At 41.1% G+C, this 25,128-nt stretch overlaps 2 protein-coding genes and 1 non-coding gene across 9 annotated transcripts in view; 1 reads left to right on the forward strand and 2 right to left on the reverse strand.

Annotated features, from left to right (window-relative positions):
• Positions 1-826: 826 nt before the first annotated feature.
• DUS4L (dihydrouridine synthase 4 like) lies at positions 827-19,389 on the reverse strand. 6 transcript variants are annotated; one of them, XM_066272200.1, is made up of 7 exons: positions 19,201-19,389; positions 13,833-13,969; positions 10,144-10,265; positions 6,810-6,927; positions 4,985-5,107; positions 2,735-2,961; positions 827-1,147 (listed from the first exon to the last, which is right to left on the reverse strand). In XM_066272200.1, the coding sequence occupies exons 2-7, from the start codon at positions 13,952-13,954 to the stop codon at positions 900-902; spliced, it is 960 nt and encodes a 319-aa protein (XP_066128297.1). In that variant the 5' UTR covers positions 13,955-13,969; positions 19,201-19,389; the 3' UTR covers positions 827-899. The 6 variants fall into 6 exon arrangements, with proteins under 6 accessions (XP_066128297.1, XP_066128296.1, XP_066128298.1 ...); XM_066272199.1 differs by having other exon boundaries at positions 19,164-19,389; XM_066272201.1 differs by having other exon boundaries at positions 19,160-19,389.
• TRNAI-GAU (transfer RNA isoleucine (anticodon GAU)) lies at positions 13,498-13,573 on the reverse strand. Its single transcript has one exon. It is a non-coding gene; the product is annotated as a tRNA-Ile (tRNA).
• Positions 19,390-19,468: 79 nt separating the features above from the next.
• COG5 (component of oligomeric golgi complex 5) overlaps positions 19,469-25,128 on the forward strand; it is a 484,934-nt gene continuing 479,274 nt past the window's right edge. For both annotated transcript variants that reach the window (XM_066272211.1, XM_066272212.1), the window contains exon 1: positions 19,469-19,598. In XM_066272211.1, the coding sequence (XP_066128308.1) occupies positions 19,487-19,598 (112 nt within the window). In that variant the 5' untranslated portion in view covers positions 19,469-19,486. The remainder of the gene's footprint in view (positions 19,599-25,128) is intronic.

A 25,128-nucleotide genomic window follows, 5' to 3' on the forward strand; every position in this document is an offset into this window, starting at 1 on the left:
TTATCAACTGCTGGGAAGCATAAAAATACCATCACTAAAAACAGGATATGAAAATTAGGTTTTTAAATTTGAAATAAAACCTGATTACTATTCCTCAGGAAATAATATTTCAGATATATAATCATTTTTTGATTAGGTATAAAATTTTGTATACTTAAAATAGGGGGGAGTTAAATTAATTCTATTATTTTAGGTATTTATATTTACCAAGCTCTCAGATCTAGATCAGTGATTTTCAACCTTTTTCATTTTGTGGCACACATAAACTCATTACTAAAATTTAATGGCACACCAAAAAATATATTTTTTGCTGATCTGACAAAAAATAGGTATAATTTTGATTCATTCACAACAATGGCTATTGTATTGGCTTTTGTAATTTTTTCATTTGACAATCTAAAGGAAAAGAGGTCAATGTCCCTAACTACACAGTCAGGTATTGAATGTTTTAAAAATTCTTGTGGCACATCAGTTGAAAATTGATGATCTAGAAGTCTTGAAATGTAACAGATTTAATGCCATTTAAGGAGTTACATGAGACTTAGTTTTAAATTATTAAAAACACACCAAATTAAATTCAGCCAGATACTATTTAAACAAAAACCTTGTGAGGTGTAATTCATTAATTAGGAAGTACCAGTTTGATTTTCCAATTTGAACTTTTAGTCTAAGCCCTGCGTGCAATTCTATATAGAATGTCTTGTTTCTTCTCAGTTTACAGAGGCTGGCATTTGTTCTGTCACTTCTCTGCACTTTGTTTTCCATTAAAAACATATTTTACATTGATTTACAGATACTATATAAGTCATAATTTTAGTATGAAAATAAAAAGTTTTATTTAAAAATGTTAAAAACACAATTCCTTTAAAATATATATTAAAACAATTCAGGAAGTTCAGTCAAATCCCATAATGATTTGTAAGGTAATCTAAGACTGCAGATGTGCTTGACAAAGCATTAAATACTCTTTTTTCTTGCCTTGAGGTTATCTTTTCCATCATGTACATTAAATGTTGATGGAAACACATATAAGGAGTTCCCAGTTCAAGAGCAAGGTCAACCCAGTCCCACATGCATTTTAGGGGAGTTTCCTCATATCCGGCAAACATGGCTGGGTTTGCTAGGAGTCCTCTTGCAACCATCACACCTACAAATTAAAGCATATCACGTTTGTCCACACATTAAGAACTCATAGTTACAAGGTAAAATTCAAACAAACTGACAATATTAAAAATAAAATATTATTATAAGGTTTTATAATATAATATTTAATTCAGTTATAATACAATTTATTTTGATAGTTTCTTTTCTTTTTTTAAGTCAGAGGAGAGGAGATAGTGAGGAAGGCTCCTGCATGAGCCCCAACTGGAATCCACCTGGCAACCCTATCTTGGGATGATGCTCAAGTACCGAGCTATTTTTAGCACCTGAGGCTGATGCACTCAGATCAACTGAGCCATCCTCAGCACCTAGGGCCATGCTCAACCAATTGAGCCACTGGCTGCAAGAGTGGAAGAGGAAAAGAAGGGGGAGAGAAGCAGATGGTCACCTATCATGTGTGCCCTGACTGGGAATCTAACCCACAACTGAGCCACCAGCCAGGTCTGGTAATTCTTTTTCTAAACCCAGAAAGTTTTTTTTTTTTTTTAGAGAGGACAGAGAGAGGGAGAGAGAGAGACAGAGAGAGAGAAGGGGGAGGAGCTGGAAGCATCAACTCCCATATGTGCCTTGACCAGGCAAGCCCAGGGTTTTGAACCGGCGACCTCAGCATTTCCAGGTTGACGGTTTTTCCACTGCACCACCACAGGTCAGGCTAAACCCAGAAAGTTTAATGGTGCTTACAGGTATTTTTTATTAAGACTTATACATTAAACAGTCTTTAGGCTTTTTGTTAAGGGTATATCCAAATTGTCGTAAATTGGGCTTGCTTCCATTCTCCCAGTGAGCAATAGGTACCACAGGGCTCGGTATGCCAGTAATTTAAGGGGATAATAAAACTGCCTAGCAGTCTGAAGTTCTTTTGGTTCCTATGACTGACTACTCTTGCGTTCACTATCAATTCTAGTCTAGGTGTTCTATTTTACTAATAGGCTATTTGGAAGATTCTTTTTTTGTTTGTTTTTTTCCAAAGTTAGAAGTGGGGAGGCAGTCAGACAGACTCCTGCATGCACCCAACCGGGATCCACCCAGCATGCCCACCAGGGGGCGATGCTCTGCCCATCTGGGGCATTGTTCCTCTGCAGGCGGAGCCATTCTAGCGCCTGAAGCAGAGGCCACAGAACCATCCTCAGGTTCTCAGTGCCCGGGCCAACTTTGCTCCAATGGAGCCTTGGCTGTGGGAAGGGAAGAGAGAGATAGAGAGAAAGGAGAGGGGGAAGGGTGGAAAGCAGATGGGTGCTTCTCCTGTGTGCCCTGACCAGGAATCAAACCTGGGACTTCCACATGCTGGGCCGACGCTCTACTGCAGAGCCAACCGGCCAGGGCCTACCTGGAAGATTCTTAACTGGTCATTTACTGGCTATGATGGAGGCAGTAAAGTAACTGAATTTAACCCAATTAAAATAATCTATTATTTCTAAGCAGAAGAGTTAACATAATTTTAATAAATTGCTTAGCTTAAACCAATACAAAAGAAAAATACAGTTCCAATTTGAAGAAAAAGGAAAACATTGTTATTCTCCCACCCTACTTTTTTGCTAATTAGAAGACAAATGTACAAGTACTTATTTCTTACCATCTGTCCCAGTAATATGCCACACATTTTCTGCTTCTTTTAAGCTTCTGATGTCTCCATTAGCAATAACAGGTATAGACATATTTTCCTTAATTATTTTAATGGCTTCATAGTGAACTGGCTGATGTCTTTCTTCAACAGTTCTTCCATGGACTGTAATCCAAGAAACTCCTGTTGCTTCAGCTTTTCGACAAAGATCTACAGTTCTTATGATGTCATCATGGATCCTATAATTTCAAAAATATATCCATCTTTTTACAGCCCACAAATGAAAGCTGAATTAGTAAACCAAATAAAATAATATTTCATATAAAACATTAGTTTTTGCTATATGTTATCACTACATGCTGTGATTAGTGAGGTTTTTATGCTCAGGGATGAGTTCCTATTTAAGATTTCAAATTTAGCTATTTCACTGTCAGCAACAACAGGATGACACATTTTGTCTTACCCAGTGTTCCTTCCCTTTGGGTTTCATAAGTGTAAAGGTCAACCAAATACTGTCACACATGAACTGAAAATGCTGTTCTAATAAGTGCTGTGCATACCCCCTCCCCCAAGAGGAGAACATAATACTTTATCTTGAAATAGGTTTTTAACTTGTCACCAAAAAAACTTGAAACCTGGTTTATTTTTTTTTCATTGTGAAATTTCAGTGTACATACCATTCCTATTTTCTATTCTTAGTACTAGGAATGTTTCTTAGCATTAATGAAGTATACATAGAAAATGTTAAGGATTTCTTTTGGGATAAAGTTTTTAATAATAAAGGGATGTTTTAATTTCTATTAAAAATTACAAAAAGCCTGACCTGTGGTGGCGCAGTGGATAAAGCATTGACCTGGAAATGCTGAGGTCGCTGGTTCGAAACCCTGGGCTTGCCTGGTCAAGGCACATATGGGAGTTGATGCTTCCAGCTTCTCCCCCCTGTCTCTCTCTTCTCTCTCTCTCTCTCTCTCTCTCTCCCCCTCTCTCTCCTCTCTAAAATGAATAAATAAAATAAAAATTAAAAAAAAATTACAAAGAGCCTGATCAGGCGGTGGCGCAGTAGATGGGAGTGTCGGACTGGGATGCGGAAGACCCAGGTTCGAAACCCTGAGGTAACCAGCTTGAGTGCGAATTTTTCTGGTTTGAGCACGGGCTCACCAGCTTAAACCCAAGGTTGCTGGCTTGAGCAAGGGGTCACTCAGTCTGCTGTAGCCCCCCAGTCAAGGCACATATGAGAAAGCAGTCAATGAACAACTAAGGTACTGCAAAGAAGAATTGATGCTTCTCATCTCTCTCCCTGTCTGTCTGTCCCTATCTGTCCCTCTCTCTGTCTCTCTCTGTCTCTGTCACACACACACAAAAAAAATTACAAAGAGCCTGACCAGGTGGTAGTGCAGTGGATAGAACGTCGACCTGGGATGCTGAGGACCCAGGTTAAAAACTCCGAGGTTGCTGGCTTGAGTGCGGGTTCACTAGCTTGAGGGTGGGATCATAGACACGACCCCATGGTCACTGGCTTGAGCCCAAAGATCACTGCCTTGAGGCCCAAGGTTGCTGGCTTGTACCCAAAGTCACTGGCTTAAAAAAGGGGTCACTGGCCTGGCTGAAGCCCCCTGGTCAAGGCACATATGAGAAAGCAGTCAATGAACAACTAAAGAGACACAACTACGAGTTGATGCTTCTCATCTCTCTCCCTTCCTGTCTGTCTCTCTTTTCTTTGCTTAAAAAAACCCCAAAACAACAACAAAAAACAAAGAGAAAGTTGTTCTGCATTATTTTTATTTTTACTGCAAGTAAGAGGAGGGAGATAAAGAGATAGACTTCTGCATACGCCCCAACCAGAATCCACCCAGTAACCCATCTGGGGCAGATGTTCTGCCCATGTGGGGCCATACTTGTAATCAAGCTATTTTTAGTGCCTGAGGCAAAGGCTCCATGGAGCCATCCTCAGTGCCCAGAACCAATGCTTTTGAACCAATTGAGCCATGGCTGCGGGAGGGAAAGAAAGAAAAAGAGAGAGAGAGAAGGGGGAGGGGTGGAGAAGCAGATAGTTGCCTTTCCTGTGTACCCTAACCGGGAATCGAACCTGAGTTTTCTGAATTATAAATAAAAATTATGGTATATATCCATTTATTAAATATCCTGTTTCAAAATTTCCACACACCAGCTACAAATTAAGGATACCCCAGCGCCTAAGACAGAAGGAATATTCTTTTATTTCCTTAAGAACTATGTGTCAATAGATTAAAATATTGTCTTTACCTTATTTTAATAGATACTGAAAATTTGGGATTTTCCACTTGATTTCTTACTTGTTTTACCATATCTTGAACAAGCTCTGGCTTGTTAATTAAACAAGCTCCATAACTGTCTGCCATTGCCCACCTGTATAAAGTAAACACAACAACAAATAAACTGTAAATAGCTGGAAGAGAAAATACATTCCTATAAGCACTACAAGTCCATCTATTTATTTTACTATCTAGCGATCTGAAATGGAATCAGATTTTTACAATTCACAGACCCAACATTTTTAAGTGGATCAATTTAAGACTAGGACAACATGTTCCCAGATCAAAAAGTTCTTAGGGGAATGGTTTTCATTGGCAAGTGAGAAAATTAAATTAGCATTCATTCAACCAAAACAGATTTAAGTATTTATAATTAATTGCAATTATTTCAGATTTTTTACATTCCAAATTTGATGTTTATTGTACATAACAAGAGGTTTTATTAGTCTTAATGGTAGAGTGATCATTTTGGTTTATAGCATTCCAATAACATTAAAAGCTTATTTAACTCTCCTAATGAGTATAAAAGTATGTGTAATCTGATTTGATTTCACTGTACTTAAAACCTTGTTTTATTATTTGGACATATTTTGAATTATTGTCAAATAATCTAGTACAGTGTCATAAAGGTTGGGATATTATTGTTAAATTAAGTACATCCTATCAATACCCAGTTATTTAGAATAAACCAAATAACTGTGATAGAGAAAAAGGGTAATTATAAGAATGTATTCTTTTTTTTAAAGTCTTTTTAAAGAATTTATTTCTTACTGATTTTATTTTATTTTATTTATTTATTTTTTCATTTTTCTGAAGCTGGAAACAGGGAGAGACAGTCAGACAGACTCCCGCCCGACTGGGATCCACCCGGCACGCCCACCAGGGGCGACGCTCTGCCCACCAGGGGGGGATGCTCTGCCCATCCTGGGCGTCGCCATGTTGCGACCAGAGCCACTCTAGCACCTGAGGCAGAGGCCACAGAGCAGTCCCCAGCGCCCGGGCCATCTTTGCTCCAATGGAGCCTTGGCTGCGGGAGGGGAAGAGAGAGACAGAGAGGAAAGTGCGGCAGAGGGGTGGAGAAGCAAATGGGTGCTTCTCCTGTGTGCCCTGGCCAGGAATCGAACCCGGGTCCTCCGCACGCTAGGCTGACGCTCTACCGCTGAGCCAACCGGCCAGGGCTCTTACTGATTTTAGAGAAAGGTGGGTTAGGAGTGGGAAGCATCAATTCGTAGTAGTTGCTTCTCGTATGTGCCTGGACCAGGCAAGCCCCAGGTTTCAAACCAGCAACCTCAGTATTCCAGGTCGACACTTTACCACTGTGCCAACACAGGTCAGGCAAGAATGTATTCTTATAAAGAAAATTAATTGGGAAAAAAAATAAGTGGTGAGCTCTCAAATCATAGAATGATAGTTTCTAGAGCAAGTATGTCTGTCATAAAGTTTATGTCTGTCATAAATGTGTCATATAGCACGTTTCAGAAAGTGCTATAAACAATGCCTCAAATAGTTACTTATGAGTAGGTTCAAGGCAGATCCACAGATTAAAAAAATTCTAGTGGTGAGGTAAAATAAAACACTTGTCAGGGGTCTATACATTGTTTTAGCCATCAGAAAATGCCTTTGCATGTATGCTGCTAAATAATCTCTTATTTTTTTCTTGCTTCTTTATTTAGAGCCCAAGGCTTTAATTCTATTTTCCTTGCTTTTTAATTTTTGGAAAACTAGAAAGATAGTTTACCATGTTCACAAATTTTTCTGATCTTTTTGAAAACTCTTCCAATTTCTTTGAGCATTACCTCTGAGGGCAACCACAGTTAATGTCTATTCCATTCGCATAAGGACAGACTATACGGGCAGCATCAGATAAAAGTCTTGCATCATTAGCGGCAAACTGAACAATCAATGGGCAATCACCTGATAAAATGAACAGCTCAACATTAAAATTCACATAAACACACATAGACACATGCGAGATACCAAACGCTAGTGTTTGTAAAATAAAAAAATAACTATTTTTAGCCTAACATACATCTATTTGTTCAAACCAGATAGCATTTAACTAATTTTAAACATTTTAAATTAAAAAAAATTGCATTTAGTACAGATTGAACAGTATAAAGTTTGATAAAATGAAAAGTACAACACTGGACAAAGACTCTCTTTCCAATGGTAAGAATTAGTTATTGTATTGCAGAACAGTATTATGTGTGACTGTAAAATTTAAACAAATGTGAACATTCCACATATACTGCTATGCCTACTGCAAGTTCTTTTCTTAGCTAATGTATCTGGGAGCTGTACCCACTCTTATTTTCCTCTTTTTAGTGGCATATTTCATTGTACACAGATGGATCACATTGTTCTTCTAGATTGTTTTTCATTTATGGTTCTTGCAAACAATGTGATGATGATACTTTTATATACAGTGCATGTTTTTTTAGTATATTCATAGGGTAAATTCCTAGGTGTGCAATTGTTGGGTGAGCATCTAACATTTTGATAAATATTACAAGTATTTCTTTCAAAAGAATTTACCAACATAAATATATACCAATATGAATGAAAGTTCTTGTTTTTTCACAGCTTATTATACATTGTATATCCAATAGTCTATATTTTTCTTTTGGGGTTCTCCATAGTCTTTGTACATTTTTCTTTGCATAATTTTTCTTTTAGTCTTTTTCTTTTATTCTTATTATAAATATTTAACTTTTTTATAGAACAGTCTCTATCATAAATATCAAAATATATTATAAAAATTTCCCCAGTTTTAGTTTGCCTTTGAGTATACTTGTGCTCTTTTCTTACACATAAAAGTTTAAATATTTAACATGGCCAAACGTATCAGAACTTTCATAGGTAAAGGATAATTTTTTTCTATCTTTGGGTTACTGTTATAAACTCTGAATATATGTATTTTAACTTTTCTAAAGACTTTTTGAAGACTACTTGTATTAGTCTTTCTGGGTGTTTGCCAAAATGCTGACTTCTGGATATCACCCTATTTCCCACCCATTTACAGTATTATCACAGGACTGGAGAATTTTTCTCCTGATGATATAAGGTACTTTCCCCTTTGACACTCAAAAGAGAGTTATAGAATTTCAACCTAACATTCATTTATAGGTCTAATATAAGGTCTACCGGAAAGTTCTGTCCATTTTTGGAAAACAAAAATACAAATTTTTCTTACCGTCAATAAACTTTATTAAAATGATTTCTTGCCAGCATGAGGGCAATTTGTATATCCTATTTTTGAAAAATGTTTTATCTTTTTTTTTTTTTTTTTTTTTTTTGGTATTTTTCTGAAGCTGGAAATGGGGAGGCAGTCAGACAGACTCCCGCATGTGCCCGACTGGGATCCACCCGGCACACCCACCAGGGGGCGATGCTCTGCCCATCCTGGGTGTCGCTCTGTCGCAACCAGAGCCACTCTAGCGCCTGGGGCAGAGGCCAAGGAGCCATCCCCAGCACCTGGGCCATCTTTTGCTCCAATGGAGCCTCGGCTGTGGGAGGGGAAGAGACAGACAGAGAGGAAGGAGAGGGGGAGGGGTGGAGAAGCAGATGGGCGCCTCTCCTGTGTGCCCTGGCCGGGAATCGAACCTGGGACTTCCGCACGCCAGGCCGACGCTCTACCACTGAGCCAACTGGTCAGGGCCTGTTTATTTTTTGATGCGAAAAATTGAACCAGTGCTTTTTTGATATCTTCTTCATTTTTGAATTTTTTACCCTTCAAAAAATTTTGTATGGACAAAAACAAGTGATAGTTGGTATTATTCCTTCACCAAACACTTTCAATAAATTTCTACATGCTTCTGTAGCATTTCTTCCTTGTTGAAATTTGTAAAAATTACAGTGGCGTAAATGAACTTTATCAGTAGCATGGGTACACTATTGCTTCACACATAAGACTAACGTGAATCAACTTTGTTTTAGTTAATTTGCTATGTCAGTATGTATACATTAAGTGATAAAAATAGAGAAGCACACATGCACCAAATAAACATGTGCTTACGTGTCAAAACTTGTGATAAAAACGGACAGAACTTTCCGGTAGACCTTATATATTTTTAATGCTGTGTTAGAAGCTGGGATACAAATCAGTTAAGAAATAGTTCCAGATCTCAAGGAGCCTATAAGTACAACATAAAGCCTGTGCTTCAGAGAAAGGACATGAGTGGAGGGGGATTAGGAAAGTACCTTGGCCACAAAACTTGAGAGCTGCATTAAGAAGCATAAACTATTACTTCCCAGAGAAATACAAGGTACGTGTGGCTGAGGATATTCTAGGTAGAGAAGAGAGAGAGACTAGGGCATATTTAGGGCCTTAAAATAACTTAGTATTGTGAATAATAAAATCGGCAGGCTATGAAGAGAAACTACTGGAAGATAAAGCTGCACATGTATTCAGAGGCTAGGTCATGAAAAATGCCATGTATTATTCACAGGTGCTGGAATTTAACTCTTTAGGTCAGTGGTTCTCAATCTTTAGCAAGCTTAGGCTTTTTAAAACAGACGCATGGACCATATATCCAGAGTTTCTAATTCAGGAGGCCTGGGGTGGAGCCCAGGAATTTCCAGTTCTAATAAGTTTCCAGATGCTGCTGGGGCTGCTGGTCTGGGAGTCACACTTTGAAAATCACTGCTTTAGGCAACGAGAGGTCTAAAAGACGTGATCAAGTTGACATTTTAGAAAAGCTCGCTTTGGGCTGACTGAACGGTAGTCTGGAATGGTACAAGGCTCTGGAGAGGGAGAGAGGTGCCTAATCTCGCAGTCTAGGTGAGAGAAAGGGGGCTGAGGGAGGCTTACCCGTACACCAGCCATAGTGTGAAGACACTCAGTAAAAACACAGTTAAAAAAAACTTATTAAAAACATGAAAAGGTTGTGGGTTCTATCCCTGGTCAGAGCACACACAGGAACAGATTGATGTTTCTGTCTCTCTCTCTTCCTCCATCCTCTCTCTAAAATCAATTAAAAATATTATTTGTTTAAGAAAAACATATAAAACGAAAAGATTTAAAAAGAAAATCTCTGCACTGTGTTGCCTCTGATTAGACAAGATAGTTGAGTTTTGTTTTGTTATTTTTTCCAAGTTTTATAAAGTGAGCAAACTCTGCGTCTCACATACCTTGGTTTGTGGTAAATTCACTGTCTCTGGCTTTTACAGATCTGACAAAATCAGCAGCAACGATCATTGGTGTATAGCACAGATCACAATTATATTTTCTTACCAGTGTTCTAAAAGCCAACCTTTAAATAGATAAAACTTTAATTAGGCATTTAGCAATCACCAATCATATGTACTTCCCAGTGTAATTTGGTTAATTATTAAATATAAATATATATGTGTATATATGTATACACACATATATATAAAGTCAGTGAGAAAAGAGGAGGCAGAGACAGACTCCCACATGCTCCCCAATAGGGATCCACCCAGAAAGCCCACTAGGGGGCGATGTTCTGCCCATCTGGGGTATTGCTCTGTTGCTCAGCAACCAAACTCTTCTTAGTGCTTGAGGAGGGAGGCCATGGAGCCATCCTCAGTGCCTGGGCCAACTCCCTCCAATTGAGAAATAGGAGAAAATCTTTAGAATCTAGAGCTACACAAAGATTTCTTATACTCAAACCAAAAGCACAATTAAAAAATATATTGATAAATTAGATTTAATTACTAAATAAAAATCTTTTGCTCTACAAAATACAGTTCATTAAGAGGATGAAAAGATAAACTACATACTGGGAAAAATATTTGCAAACCACAAATCTGACAGGAGTAGTATCAAAATACATAAAGAACTCTCAAAACTCAATAGTAAACAAAAACTCAAGAACAACAGAATAAGCTGATTCAGACATGGGCAAAGGACTTGAACAGAGTTCTCCAGAGAAGATAATACATATGGCCAAAAGCCCATAAAAAAATACTCAACATCGCTAGCAAAATATAAGTCAAAACCACAATGAGGTATCACTACATATCCATTAGAATAACTAATAAAAAACAAAAACAAGTGTTGGTGATGATGTTGAGAAATCAGAACTCTTGTACACTACAGATGGTAATGTAAAGTGGTAAAGCCACTGTGAAAAACAATATGGAGATCCCTTAAAAAACTTAAAATAGAATTACCACATGATACAGTAATTCTACTTCCGGGCATGTACCCAAAAGAATTGAAAGCAGGGTCTGGAAGAGCTATGTATACACCCATGTTCAAGGAAGCATTATTAGCACTAGCCAAAAAATGGAAGCAGCTCGAGTGTTCATCAATTAATAAATGAATAAACAAAAGGTGGTATATACATACAATGAAATATCATTCAGTCTTAAAAAGGAAATTCTGATATATGCTGCAACATGGATGAATCTTGAGGACATATTAATTGAAATAAGCTAGACTGAAAAAGACAAATATGGTGCAATTCAATTTAGATGAAGTACAGTGTATACAGACTATTCAAATTCATAGAGGGAAAGAGAATGGTGCTTGCTAGCAGCTGGGGCAACAGGGAATGAGGTGGTTGTTTAACAGGTATAAAGTTTCATTTTGTAAGATGAAAATAGACTAGCTATATAAGGTGAATGTACTTAATAGTACTAAACTGGGCCCTGGCCGGTTGGCTCAGCGGTAGAGCGTCAGCCTGGCGTGCGGGGGACCCGGGTTCGATTCCCGGCCAGGGCACACAGGAGAAGCGCCCATTTGCTTCTCCAACCCCCCACCCTCCTTCCTCTCTGTCTCTCTCTTCCCCTCCTGCAGCCAAGGCTCCATTGGAGCAGAGATGGCCCGGGCGCTGGGGATGGCTCCTTGGCCTCTGCCCCAGGTGCTAGTCGCTGGTCACAGCAGAGTGACGCCCTGGAGGGGCAGAGCATCGCCCCCTGGTGGGCAGAGTGTCGCCCCTGGTGGGCGTGCCGGGTGGATCCCAGTCGGGTGCATGTGGGAGTCTGTCTGACTGTCTCTCCCAGTTTCCAGCTTCAGAAAAAAGTAAAAAAAAAAAAAAAAAAATAGTACTAAACTGTACACTTAAAAATGTTTAAAATAGTAAATTTTAAATTGTATGTTTTTTACCACTATTGAAAAATTTAAAAACTTAACTCAATAATAAAAAAGCAAACAATCCAAGTAGAACAGTAGCAAAAGACATAAAAAAATTTTCTCCAACAATATACAGATGGCAAATAAGCACATGAAAATTAGACGTACAGGAAATGGACATCAAAACCACTATGAAATATCACTGTAAACAGAATGGCTAAAATAAAAAACAGTGATGTTATAAAAAGTTGGTGAGGAGGAGAAGGAGAAACCAGATCCCTCCTACATTGTTGGTAGGAACATAAAACAGTACAATCTAGAAAAGTTTGGCAGTTTATTAAAAAACTAAACATATAACTACCATATGACCCAGCAATTGTACTCCTGGGGATTTGTCCTAGATAAGTGAAGACTTATGTTTACACAAAACAACCTGTGTATGAATGCTTATGTTTATTTACTATCCATTATATCTTTATAGTTGGGAGTTATAAGCACTATAATTTTTATAGATTTAAAAATTGAGGCTTGGCCTGACCAGGTGATGGTACAGTGGGTAGAGCATCAGACTGGAACAGAGGACCCATGTTCGAAATCCCAATGTCTTCTGCTTGAATGCAGGCTCATCCGGCTTGAGAACGGCCTCACCAGCTTGAGTGCGGGGTCATTGGCTTAAGCGTGGCATCATAAACATGAACCCATGGTCACTGGCTTGAACCCAAAGGTAACTAGCTTGAGCCCAAGGTTGCTGGCTTGAGCAAGGAATCACTGGCTTGGCTGGACTCCCCCATTTAAGGCACATATGAGAAACCAATCAATGAACAACTAAGGTGACACAATGAAGAACTGATGCTTCTCATCTCTCTCCCTTCTTTTTTTTTTTTTTAAAACAGAGTTGTAATGGTTACAACCCTTGAGGATTTTAAAAAAAATTTTTATTTTATTTTATTTATTCATTTTAGAGAGGAGAGAGAAAGGAAGAGAGAGAGGAGAGAGAGACAGAGAGAGAAGGTGGGGAGGAGCTGGAAGCATCAACTCCCATATGTGCCTTGACCAGGCAAGCCCAGGGTTTCAAACCGGTGACCTCAGCATTTCCAGGTCGACGCTTTATCCACTGCGCCACCACAGGTCAGGCTTTTTTGTATTTTTTCTGAAGCTGGAAACGGGGAGAGACAGTCAGACAGACTCCCGCATGCGCCCGACCGGGATCCACCCGGCACGCCCACCAGGGATGATGCTCTGCCCACCAGGGGGCGATGCTCTGCCCCTCTGGGGCATCGCTCTGCTGCGACCAGAGCCACTCTAGCGCCTGGGGCAGAGGCCAAGGAGCCATCCCCAGCGCCCGGGCCATCTTTGCTCCAATGGAGCCTTGGCTGCGGGAGGGGAAGAGAGAGACAGAGAGGAAGGGGGGGGGGTTGGAGAAGCAAATGGGCGCTTCTCCTATGTGCCCTGGCCGGGAATCGAACCCGGGTCCCCCGCACATCAGGCCGACGCTCTACTGCTGAGCCAACCGGCCAGGGCCCTCTCTCCCTTCTTATCTGTCTGTCCCTATCTGTCCCTTTCTCTGTCTCTCTGGTTAAAAAAAAAATTAAAAAAATTGAAGCTTAGAGAAGTTAATTATTTATGCAGGACCACACACATATGAAGCAAGTGGGAACACCAGGACTCAATCCTATATCATGACCTCAAAGCTAATTGTCTGCAGAAGCTATGTGGTGAGGTGGTCTTACATTAAAAAGTCAGAGCATAAAAAGGAAATCACCATTTTAACAATACTTACTTTGAATATCGAACCATTGGAGCAGAGACTTTTACCAGCTGCCCAGAATGAAACATTTCTATTGGATCTTTTTTTCTTTCTTGACATATTGTGGTTTGTATGCAGTCGCTCTTCATGAACATAGATTTGTTTCAAATCTGAAAAAAAAAAAATCAGTTTACATTAAAAAAAAAGTTACTTTCATTAGATTAATTCCTAGTCACTCAAGTCAGAAAATTCCATAAGTGTGTTAACCAAAGTGGTACCTTTAATTAAATCTTGAGGACATCTTCATTGCCCCACAATCTCTGTACATACTCATCATCCTCGTCCTGTTGGTCTTTTCTGAATCCCAGGTACAGCTGATCTTATTTACCCATTACACCCATTCCTTTGTTTTTACCATGTGCCTCAGCAATTATTTTTATATTAACACATATCTATCCTTGATGAGTTTTGAGGGCATGGACATTATTTATTCATTCAACATTAGGTTCCTGCTATACATGGAAAATACAGACGAAAATACATTTCCTATGTCCTTAAAAACTTACTAGATATGCACAAAACAGTAGCTCCAAAACATATATGCACACACACAATTTAACTACTGTGGAAATAACTGCCAAGAGTACTGGTTTTCAACCGCCAGTCAGTGAAAAGAGTTAACCACCCCGATATATGAAGATTATAAACTCAATGATTATACTTTTTTTTTTTTTTTTTGGTGACAGAGACAGAAAGAGAGATGTAGAGAGGGGCAGATAGGGACAGACAGGAAGGGAGAGAAATGAGAAGCATCAATTTTTCATTGCTCCACCTTAATTGTTCATTGATTGGTTTCTCATATGTGCCTTAACCAGGGGACTACAGCACAGCGAGTGACCCTTGTTCAAGCTATGTCTATGACCCCACACTCAAACTGTTAAGCCTACACTCAAGCCAGATGAGCCTGAGTTCAAGCTAGTAACCTCGAGATTTCAAACCTGGGTCCTCTGTGTCCCAGTCCGACACTCTATCCACTGCACCACTGCCTGGTCAGGTTAGACTCAAGGATTATGGACACCATAATTTTCATACATCAGGATGGGTAACTCTTTCATGTGTTGGCACTGGACCAATGTTTGAAAAACACTGGTCTAGCAAAGGGGAGCCATCAACAATGGAGGAAGGAAAGCGTGACCTGACACTATGTGGACATGGAGGATCTACAGACACCACCAGGTATAAAAATAGATACTTGAAAGTGCTTGATGTTTTCAGTGAACCATTAGTGGTTTATTGTTGCTTGAGTTCTAACTCAACTAGAGAGTGAGAGGGCCCAGGTAGTAATGAGCATTTTAATTTTTTATTTTTTACAGGGACAGAGAGTCAGAGAGAGGGTAGATAGGGACAGACAGACAGGAACAGAGAAAGATGAGGAGCATCAATCATTAGTTTTTTATTGTAAGACCTTAGTTGTTCATTGATTGCTTTCTCATATGTGCCTTGACCGTGGGCCTTCAGCAGACCAAGTAACCCCTTGCTTGAGCCAGCGACCTTGGGTCCAAGCTGGTGAGCTTTGCTCAAACCAGATGAGCCCGCGCTCAAGCTGGCGACCTGGGGGTCTTGAACCTGGGTCCTCCGCATCCCATTCCAACACTCTATCCACTGCGCCACTGCCCAGTCAGGCTATTATTATTATTATTATTTTTTGTGACAGAGACAGAAAGAGGGACAGATAGAGTCAGACAGGCAGGAAGGGAAAGGGAGAGAGATGAGAAGGGGAAGGGAGAGAGATGAGAACCATCAATCATCAGTTTTTCACTGTGACACCTTAGTTGTTCATTGATTGCTTTCTCATATATGCCTTGACTGGGGAGGGGGGCTGCAATGGAGTGAGTGACCCCTTGCTCAAGCCAGCAACCTTGGGCTCAAGCTAGTGACCTTTGGGCTTAAGCCAGCGATCATGGGGTCATGTCTGTGATCCCAAACTCAAGCTGGCGACCCTGGGGTTTCAAACTTGGGTCCTCCATGTCCCAATCCAAAGCTCTATCACTGAGCCACTGCTTAGTCAGGCAGATATTGCATTTTTTAAAAAATTCTTGTGGCATACTGGTTGAAAATCACTGATGTACGGCCTTGGTTCTTAACCATTTTCCTCTTCCATGGGAGATTTTTACATATACACTCATGTTAACATGAGCATGTAACATTTCTTATTTATTTATTTATTTTAGAGAGGAGAGAGAAAGAGAAAGGGGGGAGGAGAAGGAAGCATCAACTCCCATATGTGCCTTGACCAGATAAGTGATAAGTGCAGGGTTTTGAACCGGCGACCTTTGCGTTACAGGTTGACGCTTTATCCACTGTGCCACCACAGATCAGGCCGTGCATGTAACATTTCCATGGGGATACCACATATTTTTGTTCAGGCCGTATGCCTCTCCTTGTTACTAGTTGTAATTGAAAATTTTTAGGGAAATAAATTACACAACCAGATTTCTGATTTAGAAAGATTTCACTAGAAGTTGTAGGGCTGTTGGGAAAATATCAGTGGGAGGCCATTGTAGTTGATCAGGCCATGCATATAATGAGTGTCTGACCTAAGATCTGGGAGTGGAATAGAGAAGAACAAATTTAGGAGTTATTTGGAAATAAGCTGGCAATGTATTTAGGAGGTGGAAATTCCTTTATAACATATAAAGGTGAATCACTTTATAACAGTGAGTGCTACATAGGAAGAAGAAATTCTAGAATGACATGTACACTTTTGGCTTTAGAGACAGGATGGATGGCAATTCCAAACCATGAGATAGAAAAGCAGAGGGAAAAATGGATTTTGTCAGAGAAACATGAGTTCACATCTGGGCATAGTGAACTTGATGTGCTCATGGGATGGATTTACAGAGGGTGATGCTTCATAACTGGTCATAAAGATATAGTGCTCAGGAAAATGTTTTTAACATTTAGCTAATAAATTGAATTTAAAAACATAAACAATACTTAAGGATGCCTTATCTTGCAAGACACCCTTTAAAACAGGGGTAGTCAACCTTTTTATACCTACCGCCCACTTTTGTATCTCTGTTAGTAGTAAAATTTTCTAACCGCCCACTGGTTCCACAGTAATGGTGATTTATAAAGTAGGGAAGTTGCTTTACTTTATAAAATTTATAAAGCAGAGTTACAGCAAGTTAAAGCATATAATAATAATTACCAAGTACTTTATGTCAGATTTCCACTAAGTTTGGCAGAATAAATCTTTATAAAACAACTTACTATAGTTAAACCTATCTTTTTATTTATACTTTGGTTGTTCCACTACCGCCCACCATGAAAGCTGGAATGCCCACTAGTAGGTGGTAGGGACCAGGTTGACTACCACTACTTTAAAACATCAACATTTAAGAGAAAAAGAAGAATGCAAAAGAGACAGAGATGAACTCTGGACCTGGGAAGAAACCTGGAGAATGATATTCAAAAACCAAGAGAGAGGAGAGTATTACAAAGAGGGAGGGGATAAGCATCTTAAACATCACAGAAAAGAAGTGTGTAATGGCAACTAGATCATTAGTGATTTTAGCAAGAACAATTTCATTCTTGTAATTTGCTGAATAAATTCATTAATCAGTAGCTCTCAACCAAGATAGGTTAGAATGACATGGGAGCATTTAAGAATCAGAATGCCCAAACCATATCCCAGACCAATTAAATGTGAATCTTTGGGCTTAGAATTTTGGCATCAGAAATTGTTAAGCTCTCCAGGTGTTTTCAGTGTGCAACAAAGCGATGTTTTCAATGTGCAACAAATCTTGTTTATAAACTCAGGCTGGTACATATAGTAGGGGCTCAAAACCTTTCACTGAATGAATAAATATTATGCAACTTTTCTAAAATATTTCAATGTAAAGACCAAGAAAAACAAATTTCGTATTTCAGAGCATTACTTAAAATTTTGTGTTCAGATAATGAAACCTGAGTCTGAGCACATTGCCCTTGGCAATTCCCGTGACCTCCATTTAGAACCATCAATTATATTCACACCATGATTGAGATCAAACAAGTTCAATTAGGGAAAAACTTGAGACAAAGAGAAAGCATAATGTAGTGTATCATGAGACTTGCTCACCTGAGCTGTTATAAGTATTGTGGGGAAAACAGCTGTGTTAGGCTTGTTGGCTTGCACTTTGCATGATTAGTACATGAAATGGCAGAGGCACTTGAGTATAGCCTATGGATGCTTGCCCTCAAGGCGGATTGCAGATGACTTGCCCACCACTGTGAGAGATCAGTTGGCCAGTTTGTTAGCCTGCTGAGAAGTGGTTTTCCCCTGCTGGTTTGCTTGTCTGTAGTTGTGAGACTCTATTCAACAAGAATGGCCCATTGCTTTCCAGCTCCACAGTTCCTCTATCCTCTGCCCAAATCCAATGTGAACCTGCCTGGCTTAGATCAGCAGCTTTACAAGTATTAAATGCATTTAGAGCCTGACCAGGCTGTGGCGCAGTGGATAAAGCGATGGACTGGGACCCAGAGGACCCAGATTTGAAACCCCAAGGTTGCCAGCTTGAGCTTAAGGTCACCGGCTTGGCTGGAGCCCCCCTGTCAAGGCACATATGACAGACCAATCAATGAACAAACTAAGGTGATGTTTGTTTATGAATGAAGAACTGACTCTTTTCATCTCTCTCCCTTCCTGTCTCTGTCACACACAAAAAAATGCATTTAGATTTATCAAGTACTTAGAAAAACCTTTAGCACAGGGTAACTATATATATAATTGTACTTTCTTGAAATACTCTCAGCAAAATTAAGAGAACCACGTAGGTCTGAATTGGGAAAATATGGCTCCCTGAATATATAAAGGAAAAATTGTATTAGTTTCCTTTTATGAAGAAATGCCTAAACTAACCTTATATCGTGACTGATCTGTTAATTTGTCAGAATTTATCTTGGGAGAAATCTATGTAAATGAATAATGCAGATGTTAACAGTGGAGATGAGGATGAACTTGATTTTACAGCTTCAGTGCTATTAGTTGAGACATGATAAATCTATCAATTTGTAATACTAAAAAGTTTGGCATCACTCGTAGCAGGTGGCTGAGACCGAGAGGAAGTAGTAAAGCAGGTTCTGATCACCGGGGACGGAGGACAGAGACTGAGTCCACTAGTTTTTTCCTGGTTCAGTCTCTCTTCTTCACCGATTCTCGGCTCTCCCTAACTCTACTTATACCGGGCAACTTTCCTTCCCGGGCTTTTCCCGCCTGTCTTCACCCCAGGATGGAGAATGGAGGCGCGGGACAGAAAGCTAGCCCCCGCCAGCCGGGCTTAGGGAACGCAGCAAAGCCCTGTTCTCAGGTTCAATACTTGCTCTAGCTAGGGCGCGGCGGCCACGTCCCGGCGCCCACCTCCTCTTCCGCGCGGGAACCACACCAGCCCCGCGGCGTGGCGCGAGACGGCAGAAAGCGCGGGCCTCGCGGCTTCGTCTTCCGGGTGCGGAGAGCCCCTAGCGCCCGCCTACTACCGCCGGCCGCAGCTGCCAGCCAGGCCCGAGCCAGCGGCCCCGAACAGGACAATTCTTCAGGCTGGCCGGAAGCCGTGGGCGGGGTGGGACGACCTGGCGGCGCCGGGGTTTTGCGTCACCACTTGAGCGTGCAGGCCCGCCGTGACGTCATCACTCGGGCACCTGAGAACATGGAAGGTGGCGACGGCGCTGGCGACGGCGCTGGCGTCGGCGCTGTGTCTGGCCGTGCGGCTCTGTGCTCTCGGGCGGCTGCAGTAACAGTTCGGGAGCTTCTGCAAGACGGTAAGGAATCGGAGTGGGTCGGATCGTGGTGCTCGGGGACTGCCCGGCTCCGAACCAGTGGCCAGTGGTGGACGCCACCCGTCGCTGTGCGGAAAGTTTTCCGGTCTCTACGTGATCACTCCCCTCCGCCCGGCCTCCTGTCGTCGGGGTGCTGGCCTTGCCAACTGGTTTCCTGGGATACCTGATTTCTAGTTACCCCTGGTTTCAACTCTACCCTCCACGCGTTTGGGGCTTCCCTGAAGTCCTGGGATCTGGGCACTGGTGACCCACGTTGGCAGCCACTGGCTGCTGCCGCAGTTCTTGACGAAGGGTGAAGTGTTCCTCCCATGGAAAGTGTTAAGACCTAGAACAGATGACAGACGCTTGATAAAAGAGGGCCTTATTTTTAAATACAGTTGGGAACGTACCCTCTGTTAAATTCTTGAACTGCGCACATGGTACCTCTTGCAGGTTCGTTTGTTTCTTTAAAGGCGTTTATCCACAACCACGAATGGGAGAGGGTATGGAACATTCGTTCAGGCTGAGATTAACCATATGTATTGAATATAGCAGTCAGGTTTATTGAAACTTTTGGACAGAAATTGCTAGACGTGAGAAGATAAGTTAAACATAGAAAATTTGAGGAACACATTAAGTTGTATTGCTCCGAAAAAAAAAAAAAAAAGCTGTATTGCTCCAGGTAACATGCTTCAAGTCGCAGCCTTTGGAATAAAGTTCAAATTTCTAAGACCCTTTTCATCTGCTCTTAAATTTCTTCCCGAATTATCATGACGTTCCATCTTGTAGTAAAATAATTTGGTAATTTTATCTTTTCTGCATTGCAAAACCTCTTTTTATATTCCACAGTGTTAATAACATTACCTTGTGGGTGCAGAATAAGATGTTTTTGTTTTGTTTTGAGAGAGAGGGGAGACAGGCAGAGTGAGAGATGAGAACCATCAACTCATAGTTGCAGCACTTTAGTTCATTGATTGCTTCTCATATGTGCCTTCACGGGGCGGGGGCGGGGGAGGTGCTCCAGTCGAGCCAGTGACCCCTTGCTAAAGCCACAGACCTTGGAATCAAGCTGGTAAGCCCACACTCAAGGTGGCAACCTCAACATTTTATCCACTGTGCTACCATCGGCCAAGCAGCATAAGGATTTTTTTCATTGAATATCAGTGTAAGAAGCATATGCACACGTTTGTAGACCAAAGTAGGTTATAAACGAATGAAATAAAGTTCTGTGAATGAAAAAGAGGCCACAGCCTGACCAGGCGGTGGCACAGTGGATAAAGTGTTGGACTAGGGCGTGGAGGACCCAGGTTCAAATCCCTGAGGTCACCAGCTTGAGTGCTGGCTTATCTGGTTTGAGCAAGGCTCACCATCTTGAGCCCAAGGTCGCTGGCTTGAGCAAGGGGTCACTCTGTCTGTTGTAGTCCCCCCCCCCCCCCCAGTCAAGGCACATATGAGAAAGCAGTCAATGAACAACTAAGGTGCTACAACAAAGAATTGATGCTTCTCATCACTCTCCCTTCCCTTCTGTCTGTCCCTATCTGTTCCTCTCTCTCTCTCTCTCTCTCTCTCTCTCTGTCACACGGAAAAAAAAAAAAGAAAAAGGGGCCACATACGAAACCTGACAAGCTCAAGGGAAGCCTGCATGGGTCTTACAAACTCAGAATCTTAAAGTAACCTCATTGGACGGTCTGAAATTAGAACTTTCTAGCTAAAAGCAGGTCATGGCAGGTAGTCATGTTCTAGGCTGGTATCTTCCTTGACAAAGGTTAATCTTTACGTTAGCTAAGCCCCTTGGTTGTCTTTTTGCATCTAGGATAACATTTTTGGAATGTCAGAGTAATACCCTTCTGTCATATCCCTCAAGGCACAGTTCCCCACCAGAGCATACCACAGATGCCCTAATTGTTGTTCTCCACATACTATATGTGCTATAAATGTTAATGGTTAATTGGTACCCACCAATATAAAAGAAGTATTTGTGTTTTCATTTTACTCTTTATCCAATCTCAGAAATTTTTGCTTCCTGCCAGTTGTCATCAGTTTGGCTCAAATAAACTCATAAAAATTCTTACAGATTTGGATGTTTGTTATATCTATCTGACAGTTCTAAATTGTATTCTCTGACCATTGTGTATTTTATTATTGCCCTTAATTACTTGACTTATAATTTATATACTTCTGTCAAAACTTAACTAATAGTGTTGTTTTCTTTTCTTTTTTGTTTTTAAAGACTTTATTTATTCAATTTTCAGAGAGGAGGGAGGGAGAGAGAGAGAGAGAGAGAGAGAGAGAGAGAGAGGAGGAGGAGGAACAGGAAGCATAAACTTCCCATATGTGCCTTGACCAGGCAAGCCCAGGGTTTCGAACCGGCAACCTCAGTGTTCCAGATTGAGGCTTTATCTCACTGCGCCACCACAGGTCAGGCAATAGTGTTGTTTTCTGACCTAGATTTTGTTAGATTCTGTAGGTTAGATTCTAATTCATCTTTGTATTTTAAATTCAGTTGAACCAAGTTTTGAGCTCTTCACATATGTGCAGTTCCCACCCTCAAGTAGCTTACCATTTTAGTAGGGAATATGGCCTTGTAGGGCTATAAGGATAGGCACTGTAATATAGGATTATAAGGGTAACAGTGAAATTGTGTACAAAGTGAAACATTAATACGAGGAGGATGATAACTGGGAGTGGTTAGGGGCGTTTTGGGAAGGTATAGTTGGAGTTAGTTTTGAAGTGTAAATGGAACTTACCAGAAGAAGTGGAAGAAACAATACATGCCAGACAGGTAAATATTTCAGTAGGATGCATTTCAGGAACTGTAATCAATTTTGGGGGGGTAAATATTTCTCAGTTCTGCCTTCTATATTTTCCTGTTTAGTTCTCTTACCCATCTTCCACAGTGGCTATTTTTTTTACTCTTTTCAAACCTCTCCCTTCAAGCTTAACAAATGACTTTCAATTTACCTAAAAAGAGAGAGATGCCCTGGCCGGTTGGCTCAGTGGTAGAGCGTCGGCCTGGCGTGCAGGAGTCCCAGGTTTGATTCCCGCCCAGGGCACACAGGAGAGGCGCCCATCTGCTTCTCCAGCCCTCCCCCTCTCCTTCCTCTCTGTCTCTCTCTTCCCCTCCCGCAGCCAAGGCTCCATTGGAGCAAAGTTGGCCCAGGCGTTGAGGATGGCTCTGTGGCCTCTGCCTCAGGTGCTAGAATGGCTCTGGTTGCAGAGCGGTGCCCCAGATGGGCGGAGCATCTCCCCCTGGTGGGCATGCCGGGTGGATCCCGGTCGGGCACATGCGGGAGTCTGTCTGACTGCCTCCCTGTTTCCAACTTCAGAAAAATACAAAAAAGAGAGAGAGAGAGAGAGAGAGAGAAACTCTACCAATGTGATTCTTTCCTTTTTCTCTAATATTTTCAATTACAACAGAAGTGACGTCTCTGCTTCTTCCTAAGGACATTCCCTCCTTTTGGGTTGGTTTTGCTTCCTGTCTTCTCAAAGATTCAGTCACCCTCATTCTGTGCGTTTGAAATCACTTTGCACAGGTTTCCAGTGATTTCTTTGTGGATCAATCAGATGAACACTGTTATTAATAGTAACCACGATATGGAAGTGGCCCAAGTGCCCATAAGTACATAGATGAGAGGGTATAAAAGCTGTGGTATATTTATACAATGGAATACTACTTAGCCAAAAAAATAGAGGGAAATCTTACCTTTTGCGACAGTATGGATGGACCTGGAGAATATTATGCTAAGTGAAATAAGGCAGTCAGAGAAAGACAGCCATATGATTTCACTTATATGAATCTAAAGAACAAAATAACACAGTAGAAACAGAATCATAGATACGTAAAACAGGCTGACAGCTGTCAGAGGGGCAGTGTGTTAGGGGATTGGGTGAAAAAGGTGGAGGGATTAAGATAGAAAGAAACTCCACATAGACATGGACAACAGTATGGTGAATGCCAGAAGGAAAGTGGAGTGGGGAGAGGTGGAAGAAGGCAAAAGGGGGATATATGATGGTGGTGAGAGACATTACTGTGGGTGGTGAGCACATGATACAGTGTGCAGATGACATGTTACTAAGTTGTACATTTGATACCTGTAGCTTTTAGTGACCAGCATTACCCCAGTAGATTCAATAAAAAATTTAAAGATGAACACTTTTTGATCTTGAACTATCTTTCTTTCTTTTCTCTCTTTTTCTTTCTTTCTCTCTCTCTCTCTTTCTTTCTTGTGAATGAGAGAGACAGACAGGAAAGGAGAGAGATGAGAAGCATTGCCTTGTAGCTGCGCCACTTTAGTTGTTCATTGAGTGCTTTTTCATACATGCCTTGACCTGGGAGCTCCAGCTGAACCAGCGACCTTGGGCTTCAGGCCAGCAACCTTGAGGTATATTAATGATTCCACACTCAAGCTGATGAGCCTACACCAGCGGTTCTCAACCTGTGGGTCGCGACCCCGGCGGGGATCGAATGACCAAAACACAGGGGTCACCTACACTGAACCCGGATGAGCCTACGCTGAAGCCTGATGAGCCCGTGCTCAAGCCAGCAACCTCAGGGTTTCAAACCTGGGACCACAGCATCTCAGGTTGATGCTCTATCCACTGCAGCATCACTGGTCAGGCTGAAATGAATTTTTTAAAACCTTGTTCTCCTAACATTTTGTAGTACTCCAGCCTGCTGGGAACTACCAGAGTTGCATGGAAGAAATCTACTCAAGACACAAACTTATGTAAGAAGGAAGAGAGGGGGAGGCCTGCCAAGGGAGGCAGAGAAGAGCTGAACTTCTTTCTCCCTTAGTTTTTATTGATCAGAAGCAGAACAGAGGTAACAGGATTATAAGGGAGGGAGATCAGGTGATAAGGGAAAAGAATGACTAATGGCCATTTTGCTGACATGGAGAAAGGGCTAGTTTGATCAGTATATTCTTTTTCTTTTGCTAATTAACAAGCACAAAGGAAGGGGCAATCTAGAACCTCTAGGCTAATTTTCTAAAGCCCGTTCACATGCATTCCTTTGTGTTTGCTGGAAGGTCACTCATCACACAGCTTCTTGATGTTTGCATCCAGGAGACATTCACTCAGGGCTTTTAACTAAAGTTCCCCAATCCAAGTCATAGAGGCTTCAATGTTATATGGGTGATTCCCTACCACCTTTCCACTGGTAGTCTCTGTTGCCATTAATTACATGTGGTTAGATGTGTGCTTGCTCCCTATGTAGATTATGAGTGCTTGGAGGCAGGGGATTTGTTCATGTTCATTTTTATATAAAGATGCCTAGTGGTCAGGTTTAATGCAAAGCTGAATTCCCTGTGTCAGTTACTTATCAAGGAACTTAGGAATCATCCTTCTTGCTCTACCTTGCATTTTTAGCTTGATTCAACATCTTACACATTACAGTGTCTGAATATTTGTCAGTTGTCACTTACTTGATGCTCTTAGTGCCACTCTTAGGCTTTCATCATGCCACTTGCTCTGTTAACATAGCATCCTACTGGCCTTTGTGGCTCTATTCCATGGGAGTGCTGATAAATCAGCT

Source organism: Saccopteryx bilineata, chromosome 4, assembly GCF_036850765.1.
Source record: "Saccopteryx bilineata isolate mSacBil1 chromosome 4, mSacBil1_pri_phased_curated, whole genome shotgun sequence".
Taxonomy (NCBI): domain Eukaryota; kingdom Metazoa; phylum Chordata; class Mammalia; order Chiroptera; family Emballonuridae; genus Saccopteryx; species Saccopteryx bilineata.

Bases quoted from the DNA above. Each gene is read 5' to 3' on its own strand.
- DUS4L (XM_066272200.1), bottom strand. From the start codon at position 13,954: ATGTTCATGAAGAGCGACTGCATACAAACCACAATATGTCAAGAAAGA. The intron at 10,266-13,832 runs GTAAGTATTGTT...ATCTATTTAAAG, and splicing joins CCAATGGTTCGATATTCAAA to GTTGGCTTTTAGAACACTGG. The intron at 5,108-6,809 runs GTAATGCTCAAA...TACTTTATACAG, and splicing joins AACTGTGGTTGCCCTCAGAG to GTGGGCAATGGCAGACAGTT.